Source organism: Pongo abelii, chromosome 6 (genome assembly GCF_028885655.2).
Source record: "Pongo abelii isolate AG06213 chromosome 6, NHGRI_mPonAbe1-v2.0_pri, whole genome shotgun sequence".
Classification (NCBI taxonomy): domain Eukaryota; kingdom Metazoa; phylum Chordata; class Mammalia; order Primates; family Hominidae; genus Pongo; species Pongo abelii.
Genome location: NC_071991.2, coordinates 132,817,365 through 132,837,858, shown reverse-complemented (window position 1 = coordinate 132,837,858; position 20,494 = coordinate 132,817,365). Strand labels below are relative to the sequence as shown.

Sequence of the window (20,494 nt, the reverse complement as noted above, 5' to 3'; positions counted from 1 at the left end):
GCAAGATAACTAGAATTAGAAGTAGAGCCTGAAGATGTGACTGAATTGCTGCAATCTCATGATAAAATTTGAACAGATAAGGAGTTGCCTCATAAGAATGAGCAAAGAAAGTGGTTTTTAGAGATGGAACCTTCTCCTGAAGATGCTGTGAATATTGTTGAAATGACAACAAAGGATTTAGAATATTTAATAAACTTATTTGACAAAGCAGTGACAGGGTTCGAGAGGATTGCCTCCAATTTTGAAAGAGGTTCTACGTGGGTAAAATGCTATCAAACAGTATCACATGCTACAGAGAAATCTTTCGTGAAAGAGAGAGTCAATGGATGTGGCAAACTTTATTGTCTTATTTTAAGAAATTGCTACAGCTACTCCATCTTTTGGCAACCACCACCCTGATCAGTCAGCAGCCATCAACATCAAGGCAAGACCCTCCACCAGCAAAAAGACTGTGACTGTCTGAAGGCTGAGATGATCTTATCATTTTTTAGCAGTAAAGTATTTTTAAATTAAGGTGTATACACTGTTTTCTAGACATAATGCTATTGCATATCTGATATACTACAGTATAGTGTAAACGTATCTTTAATATGCACCATGAAACCAAAAAATTTGTGTGACTTGCTTTATAGTGGTAATTGCAGGTGCCTGGAACTGAATCTACAATATCTTTGAGGTATGCCTGTATAGGTGAAATAACATAAATGAAGAAAATCAACACACATGGAGTGTTTGTTACAATGTTGTTTACAGTAGTAAAAACTTTGAAACAAATGTTCAGTAACAGGAGACTGGTTAAATAAATTTTAGGACATCTATGTAGTAGAATATAATATTCATTGAGAGTCGTAACCTATGATTTACACAAAGGAGAAATGTTGATTGCATTAAGAGTGGGGTAGACCAAATTCCAGAACTGTATGCAGTAAGATCCTTTACAAAACACACACACACACACACACACATGCACATACATATACTCTGGATATCTGTATAGGTACGGAAAGTTTTATATACTATAGAGTCCGTGGTGACTTAGATATTTTTTCTAATTGTTGCTTTTATGTCATTGCTAATTATATTACAATGAAGTTAAATAATTTACCTTTGGGTATGGAAAAATTAAATCTGAATAGAGTTTTAAGTCAGAAAGAGAACAGATATTTTATGTAAAATAGTATTAGAAACATGGAGACGCCATTGAAACTTACAAATTTTTGGAAACATTAAAATAGAACTTATCTCAAAATCCTATTAATTTATTATTCTCAAAGTTTAAATAGGCTGCGCATGTAATAATGATAGTTAGTTGTCCAAAGAAAATAGTACTATTTTAAGGTGTATCTCTTACAATGCGAGATACTGTGTATCATAGAGAACGCTTCTTTCCACAAAAGCATGCATTGGTGTTACTTTCAGATACAGATTTTGACTTAGCCAAATCATAGAATTAAACCTCAAATAACATTTCTTCCTTCCATTTCTCCTTCCCTTTGTCTCCTTCCCTTCCCTTCCTTTCCTTTCACTGTGTATTATTGAAGTACAGTTAGATAATACTGACCTTTTACAAATGTATGCTCCCTGTTGTTGCCAACATCCAGTCTTCTTTCTTTTCTCTCTCTAGTATTTTGTGGTTTAATGTAAATATGTTTCACATCTCATTAAATTTATTCCTTGATATTTGATGTTTTATTTGATGCTGTTTAAGTGTTATTACAATTTTACTTTGTTTCCATTGCATGTTACTAGTATTTCGAAATACAGTGGATTTTTTTATATTGGTTTTATAGCCAGTGATCTTGCTAAATTAGTAGTTATAGTAGATTTCTGTTATTTTGGGGTTTCTATGTACAAAATCATGTCATCTGCAAATAAAGACTAGTTTTACTTCTTTTCCCATCTTACACAGTAGTCCTCCCTTATCCATGGGTGATGCCTTCCAAGACCCCCAGTGATTGCCTGAAACTGCAGATAGTACTGAACCCTTTATATACAGTTGGCCTTCTGTATATGTGGATTCAACCAGCCATGGATGGAAAATTTTCGGGGGTGGGGTGGAGACAACAAAAAATATAAATAAAAAAATTACGTCACAGTAACTGTTTATATAGCATTTACTGAGTTATAAGTAATCTAGACATGATTTAAAATAAATGGGAGGATTGCATATGTTATATGCAAATAGTAAACCATTTTATATAAGGGACTTGAGCTTCCTCTGATTTTTGTATCCATAGAAGGTGGGGAGGTCCTCCAGTGATACCGACGGATGATTATATTTCATATTATATACCACAGCTTGTAAAAGTACATCCTTAAAATAGAGAGAAACCATTTGCCTAATATGTAATCAAAAGATTTCTTCAGGAAGAAGTATAAGAGAAAAAGATTTGGAAGAGGTCAAGGATTTAGACTTATGATCAACTGTGAGGTTTCCTCGTTGGTTTAGATCAGAGCAGAGGTTGGTAAACTGCGTCCCACTGCAGAAATCCTTCCTGCTGCTTGTTTTTGTGAGGCGTGAGAGAATGGTAGAAAAAATAATTCAAAAAACTCGGTATTTTGTAATATGAGAAAATTAAGTGAAATTCAGTTTTCAATGTCCATAGATAGTTTTATTGGAATACAGCCGCACTTACTCATTTGTGTATAGCCTGTGACTGCCTTTGCATTTAAGCAGTAGAGTAATTGTAATGTTTGAATGGCCAGTAAAGCATAAGATATTTACTGTTTAGCCCTTCAACAAAAATGTTTCCGAATCTCTAGATTCTCTTCTGTTTTCGTCAATGTTACATTTTTAAATGGGGGTTTTACTTTCTAAGATGGCAGTGGTGTAAGTGAGTTTCTATCCCACAATTAAGTAAACAAAATATTCTGTTCTCAGATATTACACGCTTTTATGTTTTAGTCTTTTTTTGTTTGTTCGTTTTTTTGAGACAGTCTTGCTCTGTTGCCCAGACTGGAGTGCAGTGGCACAATCTTGGCTCACTGCAACTTCCACCTCACAGATTCACCTCGTGCCTCAGCCTCTCCAATAGTTGGGACTACAGGCATGCACCACCATGCCCAGCTAATTTTTTATTTTTAGTAGAGATAGGGTTTCACCATGTTGGCCAGGCTGGTCTTGAGCTCCTGGCCTCAAGTAATCAGCCCGCCTCAGCCTCCAAAAGTGCTGGGATTACAGGCATGAGCCACAGTGCCTGGCCTTAGTCTTTTTTTTTAAACCTATGGGCTTAAACTTCCTGAAGACACCTAAAGTATATATTTATTTAAATAGGCCACTTTTGTTGCAAAATAAATAAATTCGTTTGTCCATAGTTGGTTGGTAGACTTTTATTTTGAAATTGTTTTTTAAATGTGTATAGAATATATTTATGTGCAATTTCAAGATTAGTAAAACTAGCACCCATATATGTATTGACCATTATTTTCTATATTCAAAGCACAGCCTTTGAGTTGGCTGAATTGGTTGGCATTGCTATATGAATTTAAAGCTTTTTTCTTCACCACATAGTTTTTTTTTTAGGAGAACAGGATTTTGCTCTCTTCCCGAGGCTGGAGTGCAGCGGTATGATCCTAGGTCACTGCAGCCTTCAAATCCTTGGCTCAAGTGATCCTCCCACCTCAGCCTCCCAAGTAGCTGGGACTACAGACACACACCACTGTGCCTTGCTATTCTTTCTATTCCTGTCCTGTCCTGTCCTTTTTTCACACGGGGCCTCGCTTTGTAGTCCAGGCTGGTCTCCTGGCTTCAAGTGATCCTCTTGCCTCAGCCTCCCAAAGTGCTGGGATTACTAGTGTGAGCTACTGTGGCTGACCAATTTGTTTTCCACAATTGTAATTGAGCTAGTGTTGTGTATATTTGGTCCTTTATGTTTATAGAATGTTTTGTTTTGTTTTATTTTATTTTATTTTGAGACGCTGTCACTCTGTCACACAGGCTGGAGTGAAGTGGCATGATCTCAGCTCACTACAGCCTCCTCTTCCCAGGCTCAAGTGATTCTTGTGCCTGAGCCCCCTGGGACTACAGGCAAATGCCACCATACCCAGCTCATTATTGTACTTTTTGTAGAGATGGAGTTTCACCACGTTGCCCAGGCTGGTCTCAAGCTCCTTTTTGTTTTTACTTATTTACTTTTTTTATTTTTTTTTTGAGACAGGCTTTTACTCTTGGCTCACTGCAACCTCCACTTCCCAGGCTCAGGTGATTCTCCTGCCTCACCCTCCTGAGTAGCTGGGACCACAGGTGCGCACCACCGCGCCTGGCTAATTTTTTTTTTTTAATTTTTAATTAATTTTTTATTTTTATAGAGATAGGGTTTCACCATATTGCCCAGGCTGGTCTTTAACTCCTGAGCTCAAGTGATCCACCTGCCTTGGCCTCCCAAAGTGCTGAGATTACAGGCATGAGTTGCTGCACCCGGCCTTGTTTTATTCTTGAAAACATTCTGACATATACAGTCTCTGTGAGACTTTCTATAGTAATAGTAATTTGGTTAACATTTTCTAGTGGAACATTTTCTATTGGAAACAGGAATTAACTAGTTGTATGTGGACCAGAGGACTCTTGACTTTACTATTTTAGTTTTATGGTGTAAAACGGTTACCATTCTAGGCTTTACTTAGTCATAATAGAAGTGAGGCACACATGGAGATTAGGGAGGAACAAACATTAAAACACTAAATTTTTTCTTCCTTTTAAAGAAGAATTAATAGCTATATTTCTGTATTTTAGGCCCCTTAAAAGTATTTATTATTTAGTTTTATTCCAGATGGCTGCATGGTAGCATATCTAGAAATCAAATATATATGTATGTATATGTATTTTTTATAGAGATAGGGTTTCGCCATATTGCCCAGGCTGATCTTGAACTCCTGAGCTCAAGCGATCCACCTACCTTGGCCTCCCAAAGTGCTGGGATTACAGGCATGAGCTGCTGTATCAGCATATATATATATATATATATATACATATTTATATATATTTATTATATATTATTATATGTATTTATTATATATTTATATATAAAAATATTTTTGTATCATATATATGTTATATATAATATAACACGTTATATGTTATATATAATATAACACGTTATATGTTATATATAATATAACACGTTATATATGTTATATATAATATAACACGTTATATATGTTATATATAATATAACACGTGTTATATGTTATATATAATATAACACGTGTTATATGTTATATATAATATAACACGTGTTATATGTTATATATAATATAACACGTGTTATATGTTATATATAATATAACACGTGTTATATGTTATATATAATGTAACACGTGTTATATGTTATATATAATGTAACACGTGTTATATATAATGTAACACGTGTTATAATGTAACACGTGTTATATATAATGTAACATGTTATATATAATGTAACATATGTTACATATGTTATATGTTATATATAATATAACATGTTACATATGTTATATAATATAACATATATAAAATATATAGCATATATAATATAACATATATTATATATAATATAACATATATTGTATATATAACATATATTGTATATATAATATAACATATATTGTATATAATATAACATATTGTATATATAACATATAACATATATAATATAACATATATAATATAACATATATTATATATTATATATTATATAACATATATATAATATAACATATATTTATATGTTTTATATATAACATATATATAATATATATATAAAAAACAGTTCCAGGAAAATACTCATACATAAGCTTGTTTTATTTTTGTTTAAATTTTCAAAAATAATTTTCTTTCATTTAAAAATCATTATTTACCCAGATACCTGTTATCTGCCCTCCTTCATGAATTCTATCTTACTGTACGCTTCCTCCATGTCCCCTTATGCCCTGCCTAGCCCAAAACACTGAAAGGGTGGACTTCCATATGAATCAGTGCTTTCCATGAAGTGGAACTGGGGAAGTGGTGGCAGGATGTTCCTGAATGAAGTTTGAGACAGATACAGTGGAAGAGATCTCTTGGTGGGCAAGGAGCATAAGATTAGTAGCATGCCATCTGGGGTTAGAATTTAGGAGGTGGTAGAATCTAAGTGACTGGCTGACAGTTTGGCTAAAGAACTGGTTCCATTTAACCAGGCTAATAAACATGAGCTTAAAAAAAAAAAATTCACTGGCTAAGACTGGGTCTTGCACTTCATTTTCAGTTTAGTGTTTCTCCTTGGATTAATTTTTTCTGTTTTATCCATTACTAGTGGTATACTGTAAATTGATGTACAGAAGTATCTCTAAAAAGACTAATTTATATGAGTCCAGATGGACTAGAAGGGTTTTAAGCTTACAATACCTGGATCCTTTTGTTTTAATTAGGTTTCTAGATAAGTCCTTACAAACTTCAAAGGTGTTGTACCCTATCAGATACTTTTTCCCCCAAATAAAACTTTATTTTTCAGTTGAAAATAAATTCATATAGGCAATTCCTTTTCTTGACAACCTTCACAAGTGTAGTAGAGAATTATTTAGCACACTAATTAGACTCAGCTTCGATTTTGTGCAGATTTGATTTTACCTATTAATAACACTTTCATCAGGCTTAGCCTTTAATTTCATAAACTCCTAGCCTCCTCCTGAGCATTAAATTAATAGGAAACATATTGATGCTAATCTCTAATTATACATTCAGAAGTTTTTTCATCTCATCACTCTATTGTCCCTTTTTATTTGTCCGTTATACCTAGATTTTCAACTAATTTAATATAGTTTTTCTCATTATGAAAGTAAATGTTCATTTCTAAAGATTGAAAAATAAAAGGAAGAAAACAAACTACCTCTAGCCCTCTACTCAGTGACAGACACTGCTATTTTCTTTTCTTTTTCTTTTTTTGAGATGGAGTTTCGCTGTTGTTGCCCAGGCTGGAATGCAGTGATATGACCTCAGCTCACTGCAACCTCCGCCTCCCAGATTCATGTGGTTCTCCTGCCTCAGCCTCCCAAGTAGCTGGGATTAGAAGTGTGTGCCACCACGCCTGGCTAATTTTTGTATTTTTAGTAGAAACAGGGTTTCGCCATGTTGACCAGACTGGTCTCGAACTCCTGACCTCAGGTGATCCACCTGCCTTGGCCTCCCAAAGTGCTAGTTCAGGCATGAGCCACCATGCCTGTCCCTATATTCTTATATGTCCTTTGATACACTCTTTCATTACTATTCCTCTTTTAGAGACAGGTTCTCACTCTGTCATCCAGGCTACGGTGTAGTGACGTGATCATAGCTCACTGCAGCCTTGAACTCCTGGGCTCAAGCGATCCTTCTGCCTCAGCCTCTGCAGTAGCTGGCACTACAGGTGTGCTCCACCATGCCCAGCTATTTTTTGCACTGATAGGGTCTCGCTGTGTTGCCCAGGCTGGTCTTGAACTCCTAGCATCAGGTGAGCCTCCCTCCTCAGCCTCACAAAGTGCTGGGATTACAGCTGCGAGCCACTGCACCCAGCCTGAATCACTCTTTTATTCGTCTCTCTGCCATACTCCATATACAGTTGTGGGAGCATATAATACTTGCACATGTCTGTGGTACAGTGTTGAATAACATAGGCACAGTCTTTGCACTCAAAGGATTCAAAGTGTAATACTCTTTAAAAAGTTGTCTTTTAAAAGTTAATTGCTATTATAGAAGAAATACATAAATAGTCTCTTTGCAAAAACACATAGATAAGGTTCAGGTTTCTGATTGATCCCATTCCCTTCTTTATTTTCCTAAAGGTAATCACTATTATCAGTTTATATGTCATTTTTCCCCCTAAGGTTTTGCTTATACTATACATATGTAGAGAACATGTATGATTTCTTTTTTAGTGTAAAAACAGTTGGCTGGGTGTGGTAGCTCATGCCTGTAATTCCAGCACTTTGGGAGGTCGAGGTGGGCAGTTCACTTCAGTCCAGGAGTTCAAGACCAGCCCGTCCAATGTGATGAAACCCTGTTTCTACTAAAAATACAAAAATTAGCCAGGTGTGGTGGTGCATGCCTGTAATCCCAGCTACTAGGAAATCTGAGGGACGAGAATCGCTTGAACCTGGGAGGTAGATGTTGCAGTGAGCCAAGATCACGCCATGCATTCCAGCCTGGGGCACAGAATGATAATCTCTCGAACAAAAACAAGACAAAACAAAACACAACTGTTACACAGTACCTGCAATTAGTTTTCTTTTCATTCAGTATGTTAGTATGTACAGATTTAGTTCTTTAAACTGCTTTAATTTTATTGATATACAGTAACTTAGCCTTTCCTATTGATAGACATTGGGAGTCCCAATTTTTTGCTATTGCAAAACATTCCTGCAATTGCTTGTACTCATGCAGATGTGCAACTCTTTCTCTAAGGCTGTTATACAGAGGTGGGGTTAGTAGATCGTAGAGGATTATGTGATTACCCTTGAAATTTTACCATTCATGTTACTCTTTTTGTACCCTCTTTTTTTTGGAGGGTCTTATTTTTCTTTTTTGAGTCAGTTTCACTTTGTCACCCAGGCTGGAGTGCAGTGGCGTGATCTCGGCTCACTGCAACCTCTGCCTCCTGGGTTCAAGTGATTCTTAATGCCTTGACCTCCTGACCATTCATGTTACTCTTTAAGTTGGACCTTAGAGCAGTTTATCTTATATCACTCCCCTCCCAACGACATTTTATCCTTTTTAAATCTAACAAATTAGACAGACATTGTTGTTATTTTATAGAGAAATGTGTGATTCAGTTTACCCACATTTTTACCACATCTTTCCTTACCATCCCTTCAATTTCTGACTGTGGCTGGGCACAGCGGCTCCTGCCTGTAATCACAGCACTTCAGGAGGCTGAGGCAGGTGGATCACTTGAGGCCAGGAGTTTGAGAACAGCCTATTCAACATGGTGAAACCCCGTCTGTACCAAAAATACAAAAATTAGCCAGGCGTGGTGGTGTGCACCTGTAATCCCAGCTACTCAAGAGGCTGAGGAAGGAGAATCGCTTGAACCCAGGAGGCGGAGGTTGCAGTGAGCTGAGATCACACCACTGCGCTCCAGCCTGGATGACAGAGTGAGACCCTGACACAAACAAACAAACAGAAAAAAAATTTCTGACTGTCCTGGATTATTTTCCTCCTTCTGAAGATGAAACATCTTCAGAAGTTTCATTAGTGGAGACCTTTTAGTGGTAAATTGCCTGTTTTTGTTTATTTAATTTTTAATTTAGCCTCATTTCTCTTTTTGAATCAGGGTCTTACTATGTTGCCCAGGCTGGCCTTGAACTCCTGGGCTTAAGCGATTCTCCTGCCTCAGTTTCCCAAGTAGCTGGGATTACACGTGTTGGCCACTGTGCCTATTTTTAGCTGTTTATCATGAAAATTTTTAAGCATACATGAAAGTAGAACAAATGCTATGATGAAATCTAGTATTTCCATTCCTCAGTTTCCTGTTATTGATACTTTATCATTTGATGTTTAAAGAGGGGTCTCTTTACCTCTCTGTGCCTTCCTTCCTGCTGGAATATCCAATTATGAAGTCTGTAAATACTTTAGAATGTATCTCCTAGAGAAGAGGTTAAAAAAAAAAACCCACAATATTCTCATTCCTAACTAAATTAGCAGTAATTCCTTAACATCATCTAACACCTAGTCCATGTCAAAGTCTTTTCAGTTGTCTTTGAAATGTCTTTTTATAATTTTACTCTCATTTTTCAGAGTTGTTATTTCCTAGGTGCTCAGTTGTAGGTTGACAGTAATTTTCTCTTCATATCTTGAAGATACATCCCTGCCTTCTGGCTTCCTTGCTGCTACTTGCTGTTACTGTAATTATTCCATTGGGTGAAGGATTCTTTCTTTACGGCTTCTTTTTTGGTTCTTGTTGTCTTTAGTGTTGTGCAATTTTACTACTTGTGTCTGGATGTGGGTTTATTGATCACATTTGGGTATGTTGTACTTTCTGGGTCTAGGGATTACTTTTAACCAATTCTTGGAAATTTGCAGCTAGTATCTCTTTCTTTTAAAACTTTGAAAAAGGAAATGTACATTCAGAAACATATAAAACATGTACAGTTTCGTTATAAAGTGGATGTCTTTGTAGACTCTTCTGAGGTCAAAAGCAGAATATTTCACATACCTCAGAATCCTCCTGCCGCATACACCCCTTGCCATTTGAAATCCTCTCCCTTTCCTTAGAGGTAGTCACTGTCATGACTTTTATCACCTTTATGTGCATCCCTAAAATATAGTTTCCTTTGTTGAAATTTATATGACCAGCATCGTATACTTTGTCTTGCTGTTTTTGCTCAAATTATGTTTGGGAGATTCATCTGTGTTACCTGTAGTTCTTCATTTTTATGCAGTCATCATTACTTAAGATAGTTTTTCTTTCCCTTTCCCTCTCTCTCCTGTCTGTTTACTACTCCCATTATGTGTATGTTCATGTGCTTAATGATGTTTCATATTTCTCTGAGGCTTTGTATTTTTTTCACTCTTTTTTTCCCTCTCTATTCTTTGGATTGCATCATCTCTATCAATCTATCTTCAAGTTTGCCAGTTCTTTTTTCTGCCAGTTCAAATGTACTTTTGAGCTCCTCTAGTGATTTTTTTCTAGTCAGTGTTTAACTCCAGAATTTCCATTTGGTTCTTTTTAATAATGTCTCTTTATCGATATTGTCTATTTGCTGAGATACTGTCATTATACCTTCCTTCTGCAATTATGGTATCCTTTAGTTCTTTGGACATATTTATTATGGCTTTTTGAAGTCGATTAAATCCATCATCTGGTTGCTCTTGCAGGTAGTGTCTTTTGCCTTTATTTTTCTCTGGTATATGGGTCCTTCCTTCCTTCCTCCCTCCCTCCCTCCCATCCTTCCTCCCTCCCTTTTTTTTTTTTTTTTTTTTGACAGAGTTGCTCTGTCACCCAAGCTGATTCTCCGCTCACTGCAACCTCTGTCTCCTGGGTTCAAGGAGTTCTTCTGCTTCAGCCTCCCTAGTAGCTGCGATTACAGGTGCCCGCCACCACGCCTGGCTAATTTTTTGTATTTTTGGTAGAGACAGAGTTTCACCATGTTGGCCAGGCTGGTCTCGAACTCCTGACCTCGTGATTCACTCACCTCTTCCTCCCAAAGTGCTGGGATTACAGGCATGAGCCACCACGCTCAGCACTTTACTATTTCTTTACATGGCTTGTAATTTTATGTTGGAAACTGAACATCTTGTATAACATTGCAACAACTCTGGGTACTGATCTTTCAACCCCCTGCTCGTTTCCAGGGCTTGTTACAGTTATTTGCTTATTTGTTTAGTGACTTCTCTTTCCATGTTTCAGTGACTTCTGTTTCCTCCTTGCAGTGTTTAAGCCTCTGGTGTTGCTCCTTAGGGGCACAGACTTGTGTGTGCCCGCATGGCACCTGGCAGTGTTGGGCTGACAGTGTTTGGCAGAGCTTTCTTCTGTTTCTTTTTCTGACCACACCCAGCTTTTTAGCTCCACTGATTTCTGGCTGACTGCTCTGTTGTCTTTAACAGTACCCTAGGACATAAATTGCTTCTTAGCCAGATCCATACAACTCTCAAGGTCACTGCACGTACAATTTGTTCAGACCCAGAGGGGCGCATCCCAGCTGTCTTGTTCCCTGGTTCTCACCTGCAAACTAGCTGGCCTACAGTTTAGCCTGTATTATATCTCTTCCAAAATGCCTTTCACTCAATGTTGGGTTTGATATTGCCTTTAGGCTTGAACGTCACACTCTTGCAAATGAAGTCAGTTCCTTTGGGAAGAGATTCCCAGCTATCTCTGCGGACATGTTAAACTATATGAGATGCTTTGTATGCTGCTTTTTATTTACATCTTAGAAAAGTAAAATACAAATATTTTACTACATAAATAGCAAAGTGATAGAGAAGTAGAAAGCAGTCCTACATAGTTGATTTTTCTGTATAATAGTAGTTTAACCTTTAATGAGAGAGGCTTTTAAAAGTTGTTAGGTAGATAGATTTCTAAAACATAAGTAAGCTTTTCTTGCTTCCTAAAGGTAATACAGTCCTGAGTTCTATAGTATATGAATATTCATGGTAGATATACATTGGTACTTTGGCACCTAATTTAAAAGGGGAAATTAAGTATTAGTGCTGATATTTAAACTTTTTCACTTAGCACACTGTTCATAGCTACTCTTTAGTCTGTCTTTGTGTAGTTTATATAAATAACATGCTTTGTGAAATGTTACAGAAACAATGGACAACTTAAAGTGCTGTTTCTTATTTTCAAAGGTTGTCGTTTATAACAGACATATAACAAATAATTTATTCTTCCTTTTACATATTCATCAAATGTGTGAATGCTTAGTATTTATTGGAAGCCATGTTGTAGCTGCATGGTACACCATCATAAATGTGATGCACCAGGTCATTTCTGTCCTCCTGAAGTTTCCATTCTAGTGGGAACAGACTAATTATAAAGTCCTGAAGTTTCCATTCTAGTGGGAACAGACTAATTATAAAAATATATAGTTTATAATTTTATGTATATATTGCATGTATGGTTTTTATGGAAACTTTTTTTTCTTTTTCTTTTCTTAATCTTTTTTACTTTTTGATTTCCAGCTAGAACCACCTCCAGAATTTATGGAAACTTTTAAGATGCTATACAATACCAAGGTGTGCGTGTGTGTGTGTGTCTGTGTGTGTATTTCATATCTTTAAATAGCTTTCAATTATGTATAATTACAGTGTATATATAACTTTGGTTGTATAGTATATACTTAGGAGTATTATTTCTGTGTAACTGTATTCAGTGGAGTTGCACTAGCTACATATTTAAGTTATTAAAAATTGATCTATTAGATTGGCAAAAAATTAAAGGGTTAATTAAATATAGTAATCATTTTAAAATTTTATAAAAGTACTGTTATGTACTATATTTAAGTGTATACAGCATATTTTTCTTTTTTTGACTTTTTTATTGTGGCAAAATATATGTAACATAAACATTTACCATTTTAACCATTTTCAAATGTACAGTTCAGTGGCATTAAGTACATTCACATTGTTGTATAACCATCACCACTGTCTGTTTCCAGAAATTTTTTCAGCATCTCAAACAGAAACTCTGTTCAATTAAGTAATAACTCCCCATTCTTCTCCCCCAGCCCCCGAGTAACCTTTATTCCACTTTCTGTATCTTTGAATTTATCTATTCTAGATACCTCATAAAAGTGAGATCAGGCTGGTCATGGTGGCTCATGCCTGTAATCCCAGCACTTTGGGAGCCCAAGGCGGGAGGATCACTTGAGCCCAGAGTTCAAGACCAGCCTTTGCAACACAGGGAGACCCCATCTATATAGATATTTAAAAAATTAGCCGGGTGTGGTGGTGCACACCTGTGGTTCCAGCTACTCAGGTGGCTGAGGTGGGAGGATTTGCTTTATAAAGCCCAGCATTTTGAGGCTGCAGTGAGCTATGATCCCACCACTCACTGCACTGTAGCCTGGGTGAGAGAGTGAGACCCTGTCTCAAAAACAAGAAACCAAAAGTGAGAACATAAAATATTTGTCTTCTTGTTACTGGCTTATTTCACTTAAAGCATAGTGTTTTCAGAGTTCATTCATGTTGTAGCATGTATCAGAATTTGATTCCTTTTGTGACAATATATTCTTTTTTTATTGTTATACAACATTTTATTTAAAAAAATTATTTTCATAGAATACATTTTCACATTAGAGATTCCCATTGTGCGAAAATAACAATTTATTACTTATAGTTTTATATTTGTGGACAGATTGTTTTAGAACAAGTAGAACACATTTGAGAATTAAATCTCAGTTTACAATTGGTAATATTTTGATATGTCTACAAGGGGAAACTTGCCCTTAAATGGAACTTCGCTATATTCAGAAGCACTCCAAGCATTTCTTCCTAGGATTTAGAAATTTATAATGTGAGATATCAGCACTTCCTAATTTTAAAATTTCCCTAGTATATGTAACCATCAGTAGGTGGTATCTACTGACTAGAGAGGGAAGTTTTCGAAAATTAAACACTGTCTAATTTTCTGCAAAGTTTTTATTCATGAATTAAGAGTATTTCCCTTTGTCCATTATTCCCAGGGCAAATATGGAAGTTTGATCATATACTAATAGTAATAAAGCTGGATTCTCTTTAGGAGATTGATAAATTAAAAGGCAAAAGCTCATATATCATGTTTAGTTATACTGTGAGTCTTATAAGAAGCTGGGAGGCAACCCCATTAACTCACCGGAATACAGAACTCAGTCTCACAATTTCTTAGATATAATTCCTCTCAAACCTTTTCCTCAAAGATTAAATTCTGAAAATAACCTTGTGATTATGAGAAGAAGGCTGTCCACCAATGGACTTACCTGTTATTTCTTCCTTATTGTGAGCTTAATGGCATGACAAAGCAGAGGCAAAGAGGCATACATCAGTTCTTCAAAGTATGAAGTCAGAAAGGTCAGAGCTTCCACAGCATGGCAACAGCTTTGCAGATGCCCACATCATGATAGTTGAAATAGCAAAGCCCAGCAAAGGTTAAAGCTGAAAGTGCCAAAAGCCCTGCCTTGGCAGCTTTCTGCGAGGCATCCCTGTGAACATAGTCAGTAACAACTTGTCCAAGGCCCCAGTGACTATGAAGAGTGAGGGTCGCAACCAGGGAATAGTCCATCGCAGAGCAAGGATTCAAATAAGCAGCCAGAAGCAGACCCAGGAGCAAAACACTGACAACCCTCTCGCTAGTCCAGTGGAGAGATGCAGCCTTGGAACCAGAATGGTGGCTCGGTGACAAGTGTATGTGCTGTACTCCACACCATTCTGGGATAGGTCGGTCCTGAAGAAATGCTGAGATATAAGCAGGTCTGACCACTGGGGTTCACAGCAACAGAGCTCAGCCTCCTTGGGCACCGCAAAGGACACTCAGCCTCCAGAGAACCGCCATCTCGTTCCTGAGGATGACTGAATATGTTCTAATATTCCATGGTATGGATATACCACATTTTGTGTATCCCTCCATTGATGGACACTTGGATTACTTTCCATTTTTTGGCTATTGTCAAAAATACTGTTAGGAACACTGGTGCACAAGTATCTGTTCAAGTCCTTTCAGTTCTTTGAATATACACCTGGGAGTGACATTGCTGGGTCATATGCTAATTCTAAGTTTAGTAACCACCAAACTATTTTCTGTAGTGGCTGTACTACCTTACATTCTTGTGTATTATTATTATTATTATTATTATTTTTTGAAACAGGGTTTCACTGTCTCCCCCAGGCTGGAGTGCAGCAGTGCCACATCACGGCTTATTGCAGCCTCTCTCTCCTGGCTCAGGTGATCCTCCTACCTCGGCCTCCTGAGTAGTTAAGACTACAGGTGTGCACTACCACGCCCGGCTCATTTTTGTAGAGATGGAGTTTCATCATGTTGCCCAGGCTGGTCTCGAACCTCTGGGCTCAAACGATTTGCCTGCCTCAGCCTCCCAAAGTGCTAGGACTGTGAGTGTGAGCCATTGCATCCAGCCTCTCGTGTATTCTTATACGTATCTTTTGAACAGGACCCTAAACACAAAACCATGTATACAGCAACACTTTACAAGTGATAAGACACTTTCAAACATAATTTTGAGTGTATGATTTTTATTTTGTGTACTTACTACATGGTATGTGAGATTTTTGGTGATGCAGGAACATTATTACACATGTCAGAGTTACTAGTTACAGTTGATGTAGAGAACAAGAACTCAAGTAATAAGGTAAAAATTTGCCATAGAGTTTAACTTTTAAAAAAGTAATTTCGTTTTATTCTTTGGGCATTTGCACTCCACTTCCAAGTATACGTAGCTCCAACATCAGTAATCGTGACTTCTGTCTCACCATGTTGGAAAGGGCATGAGTTTTGAAGTTGGGTACTGTTTTTGAATTGTATCTTTAACACTCTAGCTTCAGTTTCATATTTTATAAAGGATGTAGTGTGTTCTTACCAAGTCACTGTGAGGATTGGATTATGTATATGAAAAGGCTTTTTTTTTTTTTTTCTTTTTTTTTTTTGCAACAGGGTCTTGCCCTGTTGCCCAGGCTGGAGTGCAGTGGCGTGATCTAGGCTCTCTGTAACCTCTGCCTCCCGGACTCCAGCAATCTTCCCACCCCAGCCTCCCAAGTAGCTGGGACTACAGGCGTGTGCCACCAACCCAGCTAATTTTCTTTTTTTTTTTTTTGGTAGAGATAGGGTTTCGCCACGGTACACAGGCTGGTCTTGAACTTTTGGCCTCAAGAGATCCATCTGCCTTGGCCTCCAAAAGTGCTGGGGTTACAGGTGTGAGCCAGCGTGCCTGGCAGAATTGTTGTTGAGACGGGGTTTCACTCTATCACCCAGGCTAGAGTATGGTGGCGTGAACATGGCTCACTACAGCCACGACCTCCTTTGGTCAAGCAATCCTCCTGCCTCAGTCTCCCAAGTAGCTGGGACCACAGGCACACAACACCATACCTGGCTAATTTTAAAAATTTTTCGTAGGGACAAGGTCTCCTTGTGTTGCCCAGGCTGGTCTTGAACTCCTGGCCTCAAGTAGTCCTGCTGCTTTGGCCACCCAAGGTGCTGGGATTACAGGTGTAAGCTACTGTGTATGGCTAAAAATGAATATTTTTTTCCCTGCCAAATTAATTCTAAAGACTCCTGCACCCCATTCAGGAAATCATTGGCTTTTCTTGCCCTTTTCATTTAAAAAGATATTTTATTTCTATGTCTTGTAACATTTTAAATCTTATTATTTGAATGCATTGTTTTATTTTATTTTATTTATTTATTTCTGAAATGAAGTTTTTGCTCTTGTTGCCCAGGCTGCCATGCAGTGGCACAATCTCGGCTGACTGCAACCTCCGCCTCCTGTGTTCAAGCAATTCTCCTTTTTCAGCCTCCCAAATAGCTGGGATTACAGGCATGCACCACCACGCTCGGCTAATTTTTTTGTATTTTTAGTAGAGACGGGGTTTCACCATGTTGGCCAGGCTGGTCTTGAACTCCTGACCTCAGGTGATCCGCCCGCCTTGGTCTCTCAAAGTGCTGGGATTACAGGCATGAGCCACCGCGCTGCCCTGTTTAGTTTTAATTTTAATATTTGTTGTCTGGCTTATTAAGTAAAATTATTCTCTAAATGAAAATTTGGGCAAGGGTATTTTGGAGAGTCGATTTCAAAGCTTATTTTAAAAGCTTAGTTCAGAGGGGTACTATAATACATTTAGGAAATTGCTCTGTACTTGAAATTCCCTGAAAGTTTGTGTTTCTTCATTGTTCAGATGAGTACATCAAATTCTTTTAAACTTCTTATCCAAGATCATACAGTTACTTTGTGAAAGAGATGAGTCAGTCAACTCTTTGACCTTGTATTGCAGTGTTCTACCACATCAGACTACACTCCTCCTACCTTTTACCATTTATGAGATTACTTTTGGCAGCCGGCTTCTGTGGCTTCTCTCCATGGTGCTAGAGGTGCACAAATGTACTTACTTTTGTATTAACTATCTGAAGGATTTCTTGCTCCTTTGTCCCTTTTTTGTTCCTCTAAACCTCCCCCTAAACTGAAAGATACATACTCTTGTAAACTTTTTTAAAATTAAAAAATGATAGAAACAATCAAAAAGAAAAACCTCAGTATATCATTTTTTATTTATAGTAATTTACCTTCTAGAAAGTTTTTCTATTCATAAGCCCCAATGTATTGTTTCCTTTCCAACGTTCCATAAATTACTTCACTAAAACTCTAATAACCTGTAGTTAAAGAAATGATATCTTAGAATCAAAGGTATTAGAAGTGTAGATAGCACCATTTGATTATTTCAGTTTACTTTTCTGTTATTGGAACCTATATTTGAGTCTATGTTTTCTACAGGTACAGTTTTGGGATGTTTAAAGTTGGAGGACCTATTAGAAGTCAGCTTTAAACTCCTAACTGTATATATGCCGAAAACTGATAGTGGCAAATCTGGACATTTCTTTTTTTTTTTTTTTAATTTTATTTCGAAATAATTATAGATTCACAAGAAGACACTATTTTGTTGTATTTTTCTTCTAATTATTAGCAAAAGTGAGAAGTAATTTAATTTTTCTAAAGGAAATGAAAACAATTTTCCTCTTTTTTTAACGGGCCATTTGAATTGTGAAAAAAATACATTTTTTTGCAGCAATTTAGATAATATGGATTTTTCTTTAAAAAATTAGTCGTCTCCTACCTCCATTTTGTCTTTTGTGAAATAACAACATTTTGGTGTCTAAACTTCCATGTGTTTATTTTCTTAGTGAAACAAATGTATACGCATACAGGGTTTATATGTTTTTATGAAAGTAATGTATATTCATACTTGCTGTTCTTTAAAAAGTATAACTAGAATAGACATTCTGATCAATATACCTTATGTTATATCATATTTACTTAATGATTTTCCTATTAATGGACAGTATACTGTTTGCAGTTTTCTACTATTTTTTTTTTGAGACAGAGTCTCTCTCTGTCACCAGGCTGGAGTGCAGTCATCTCGGCTCGCTGCCACCTCTGCCTCCTGGGTTCAAGCAGTTCTCTTGCCTCAGCCTCCCAAGTAGCTGGGAATACAGGCATGCGCCACCACCCCCAGCTAATTTTTGTATTTTTAGTAGAGACAGAATTTCACCACGTTGGCCAGGATGTCTCGATCTCTTGACCTCGTGATTCACCTGCCTCGGCCTCTCAAAGTGCTGGGATTACAGGCGTGAGCCACTGCACCCGGCCTGCAGTTTTCTACTCTTATAATGCTGTAGAACATAGCCAAACACTTGGCTATGTTGGTGTCACTATTTATGTAGAATAGATTCTTAGTTAGGAGATGGTATAAGGGAGTGATTAAGAGCACAGATTATCTATGGCTAAAACTTCCTAGAAGGAATCCAGGCTGTACTAATAAGTGTGTAACTTAAGGCAAAGTAATGTGTTCCCATTTCCTCTTTTGAAAGAGGGTCTAGATCATTGATCCTCTCTACTTCTCTACTTTGGGTGAAAACTAACTTCTTTGACAGGCTGATGGGGTAAAAAAAGAAAAGTTACCTGGCTGTTAACTAAAGATTGATCATTTTTTCATGTATTTTAATCACTTGTAATTCTTCTGTGAACTACTTATCATTTTCTTGTCTCTGTGTTTTTTTAAACTGTGTCTTACTGCTTTGTAGGATTTCTTTATACATTCTGGACATTAGCTTTTCATTATATGTAGCAAGCGTATCTTTTACTCTGATGCTTACTTTTAATTTTATTTATGTTTTCTTCTTTCCATGTTGCTAAGTTGATTGTCTCCTTTTATGGCTTCTGAATTTTTGTTTTGCTTATGAAGACCTTCTATATCCCAAGATTTAAAAAAAAAAATCTGTTTTTTTTGTTTAACACTTCAATAATTTGTTGATCACTAGATCATTTGGGATTTTTTAAAATTGCAGTATTAGATTATATACTATTTTTTCTTCAAATGGATAGCCCAGTGTCGCATCACTGTTTATAAAATGGTCCAGCTTTCCCATCTTGAGTTATACGTTTTATCAAATATTAAAATCTCATAAATTCATGAGTCTGTTTCTAGATTTTTCTGATTTTGAGACAGGGTCTCTGTCACCCATGCTGGAGTGCGGTGGCACAATTATAGCTCACTGCAGCCTTGAACTCTTGGGCTCAAGTGATGCTCTTGCCTCAAGCCTCCCAAGTAGCTGGGACTACAGGTGTGCGCCACCATGCCCAGCTAATTTTAAAATTTGTTATAGACATGGGGGCTTTGCTATGTTGCACTAGTCTTGAACTCCTGGCTGGAGTTGAACTCCTGCCCTCAAGCGATCCTCCTGCCTTGGCCTCTCAAAGTGCTGGGATTACAGTCATGAGCTGCTGTACCCAGCTATATCTAGATTCTTTAGTTTCTTTGCTCTTTTGTCTAATTTTATACTAATAGGAAGTTATTTAAATTACTGTAACTTTATAGTATAATTTGGTATATGACAGGGCAAATTCCTGCTTTTTTCCCCAGAAGCTTCAAAATGATTCTCATGCATTTATTCTTGTATGTAACCTTTAGGATCAGTTTGTCCAATTATGTAAAAAATTACCACCACGATTTTGGTGGGGATTACTATAGAATTATAGATTAGTTTGCAGGCTTATCAGATTTTAACTTAAAATAGTAATTTCAACCTAACCTTTTAATCTAACAGTGGCTTTAGCCTAAAATGTTACCTAAAAATTTAAAACTCCCCATAATCTAAAAAGTTATATTATTTAACTTTTCAAAAAGTGTTTGTGATATGAAGGTCTATTTGTTCCCTTCTTTCTTCCTGTTTATTGTAGGCTTTTTGTAGTATTACCATAGGAATACTTTTGTTAAATACGTGTTTCTCAGAAGTGTTCATTGGCATGTTATTACATAATTAGTTGTATAGTTAAGGTCTATGTTTCTATGGCATCTGAGTTTTTCTGAGTT

General features: G+C 36.8%; 2 protein-coding genes across 8 annotated transcripts in view; one reads left to right on the top strand and one right to left on the bottom strand.

Moving 5' to 3' along the window:
* Nucleotides 1–20,494, top strand: part of CNOT4 (CCR4-NOT transcription complex subunit 4) — a 148,841-nt gene that overhangs the window by 51,159 nt on the left and 77,188 nt on the right.
* Nucleotides 13,880–14,954, bottom strand: LOC100937193 (succinate dehydrogenase [ubiquinone] cytochrome b small subunit, mitochondrial-like). The gene is given in 1 exon segment (XM_063725819.1): nt 13,880–14,954. A coding segment is annotated over 1 exon segment (480 nt). The 3' UTR covers nt 13,880–14,474.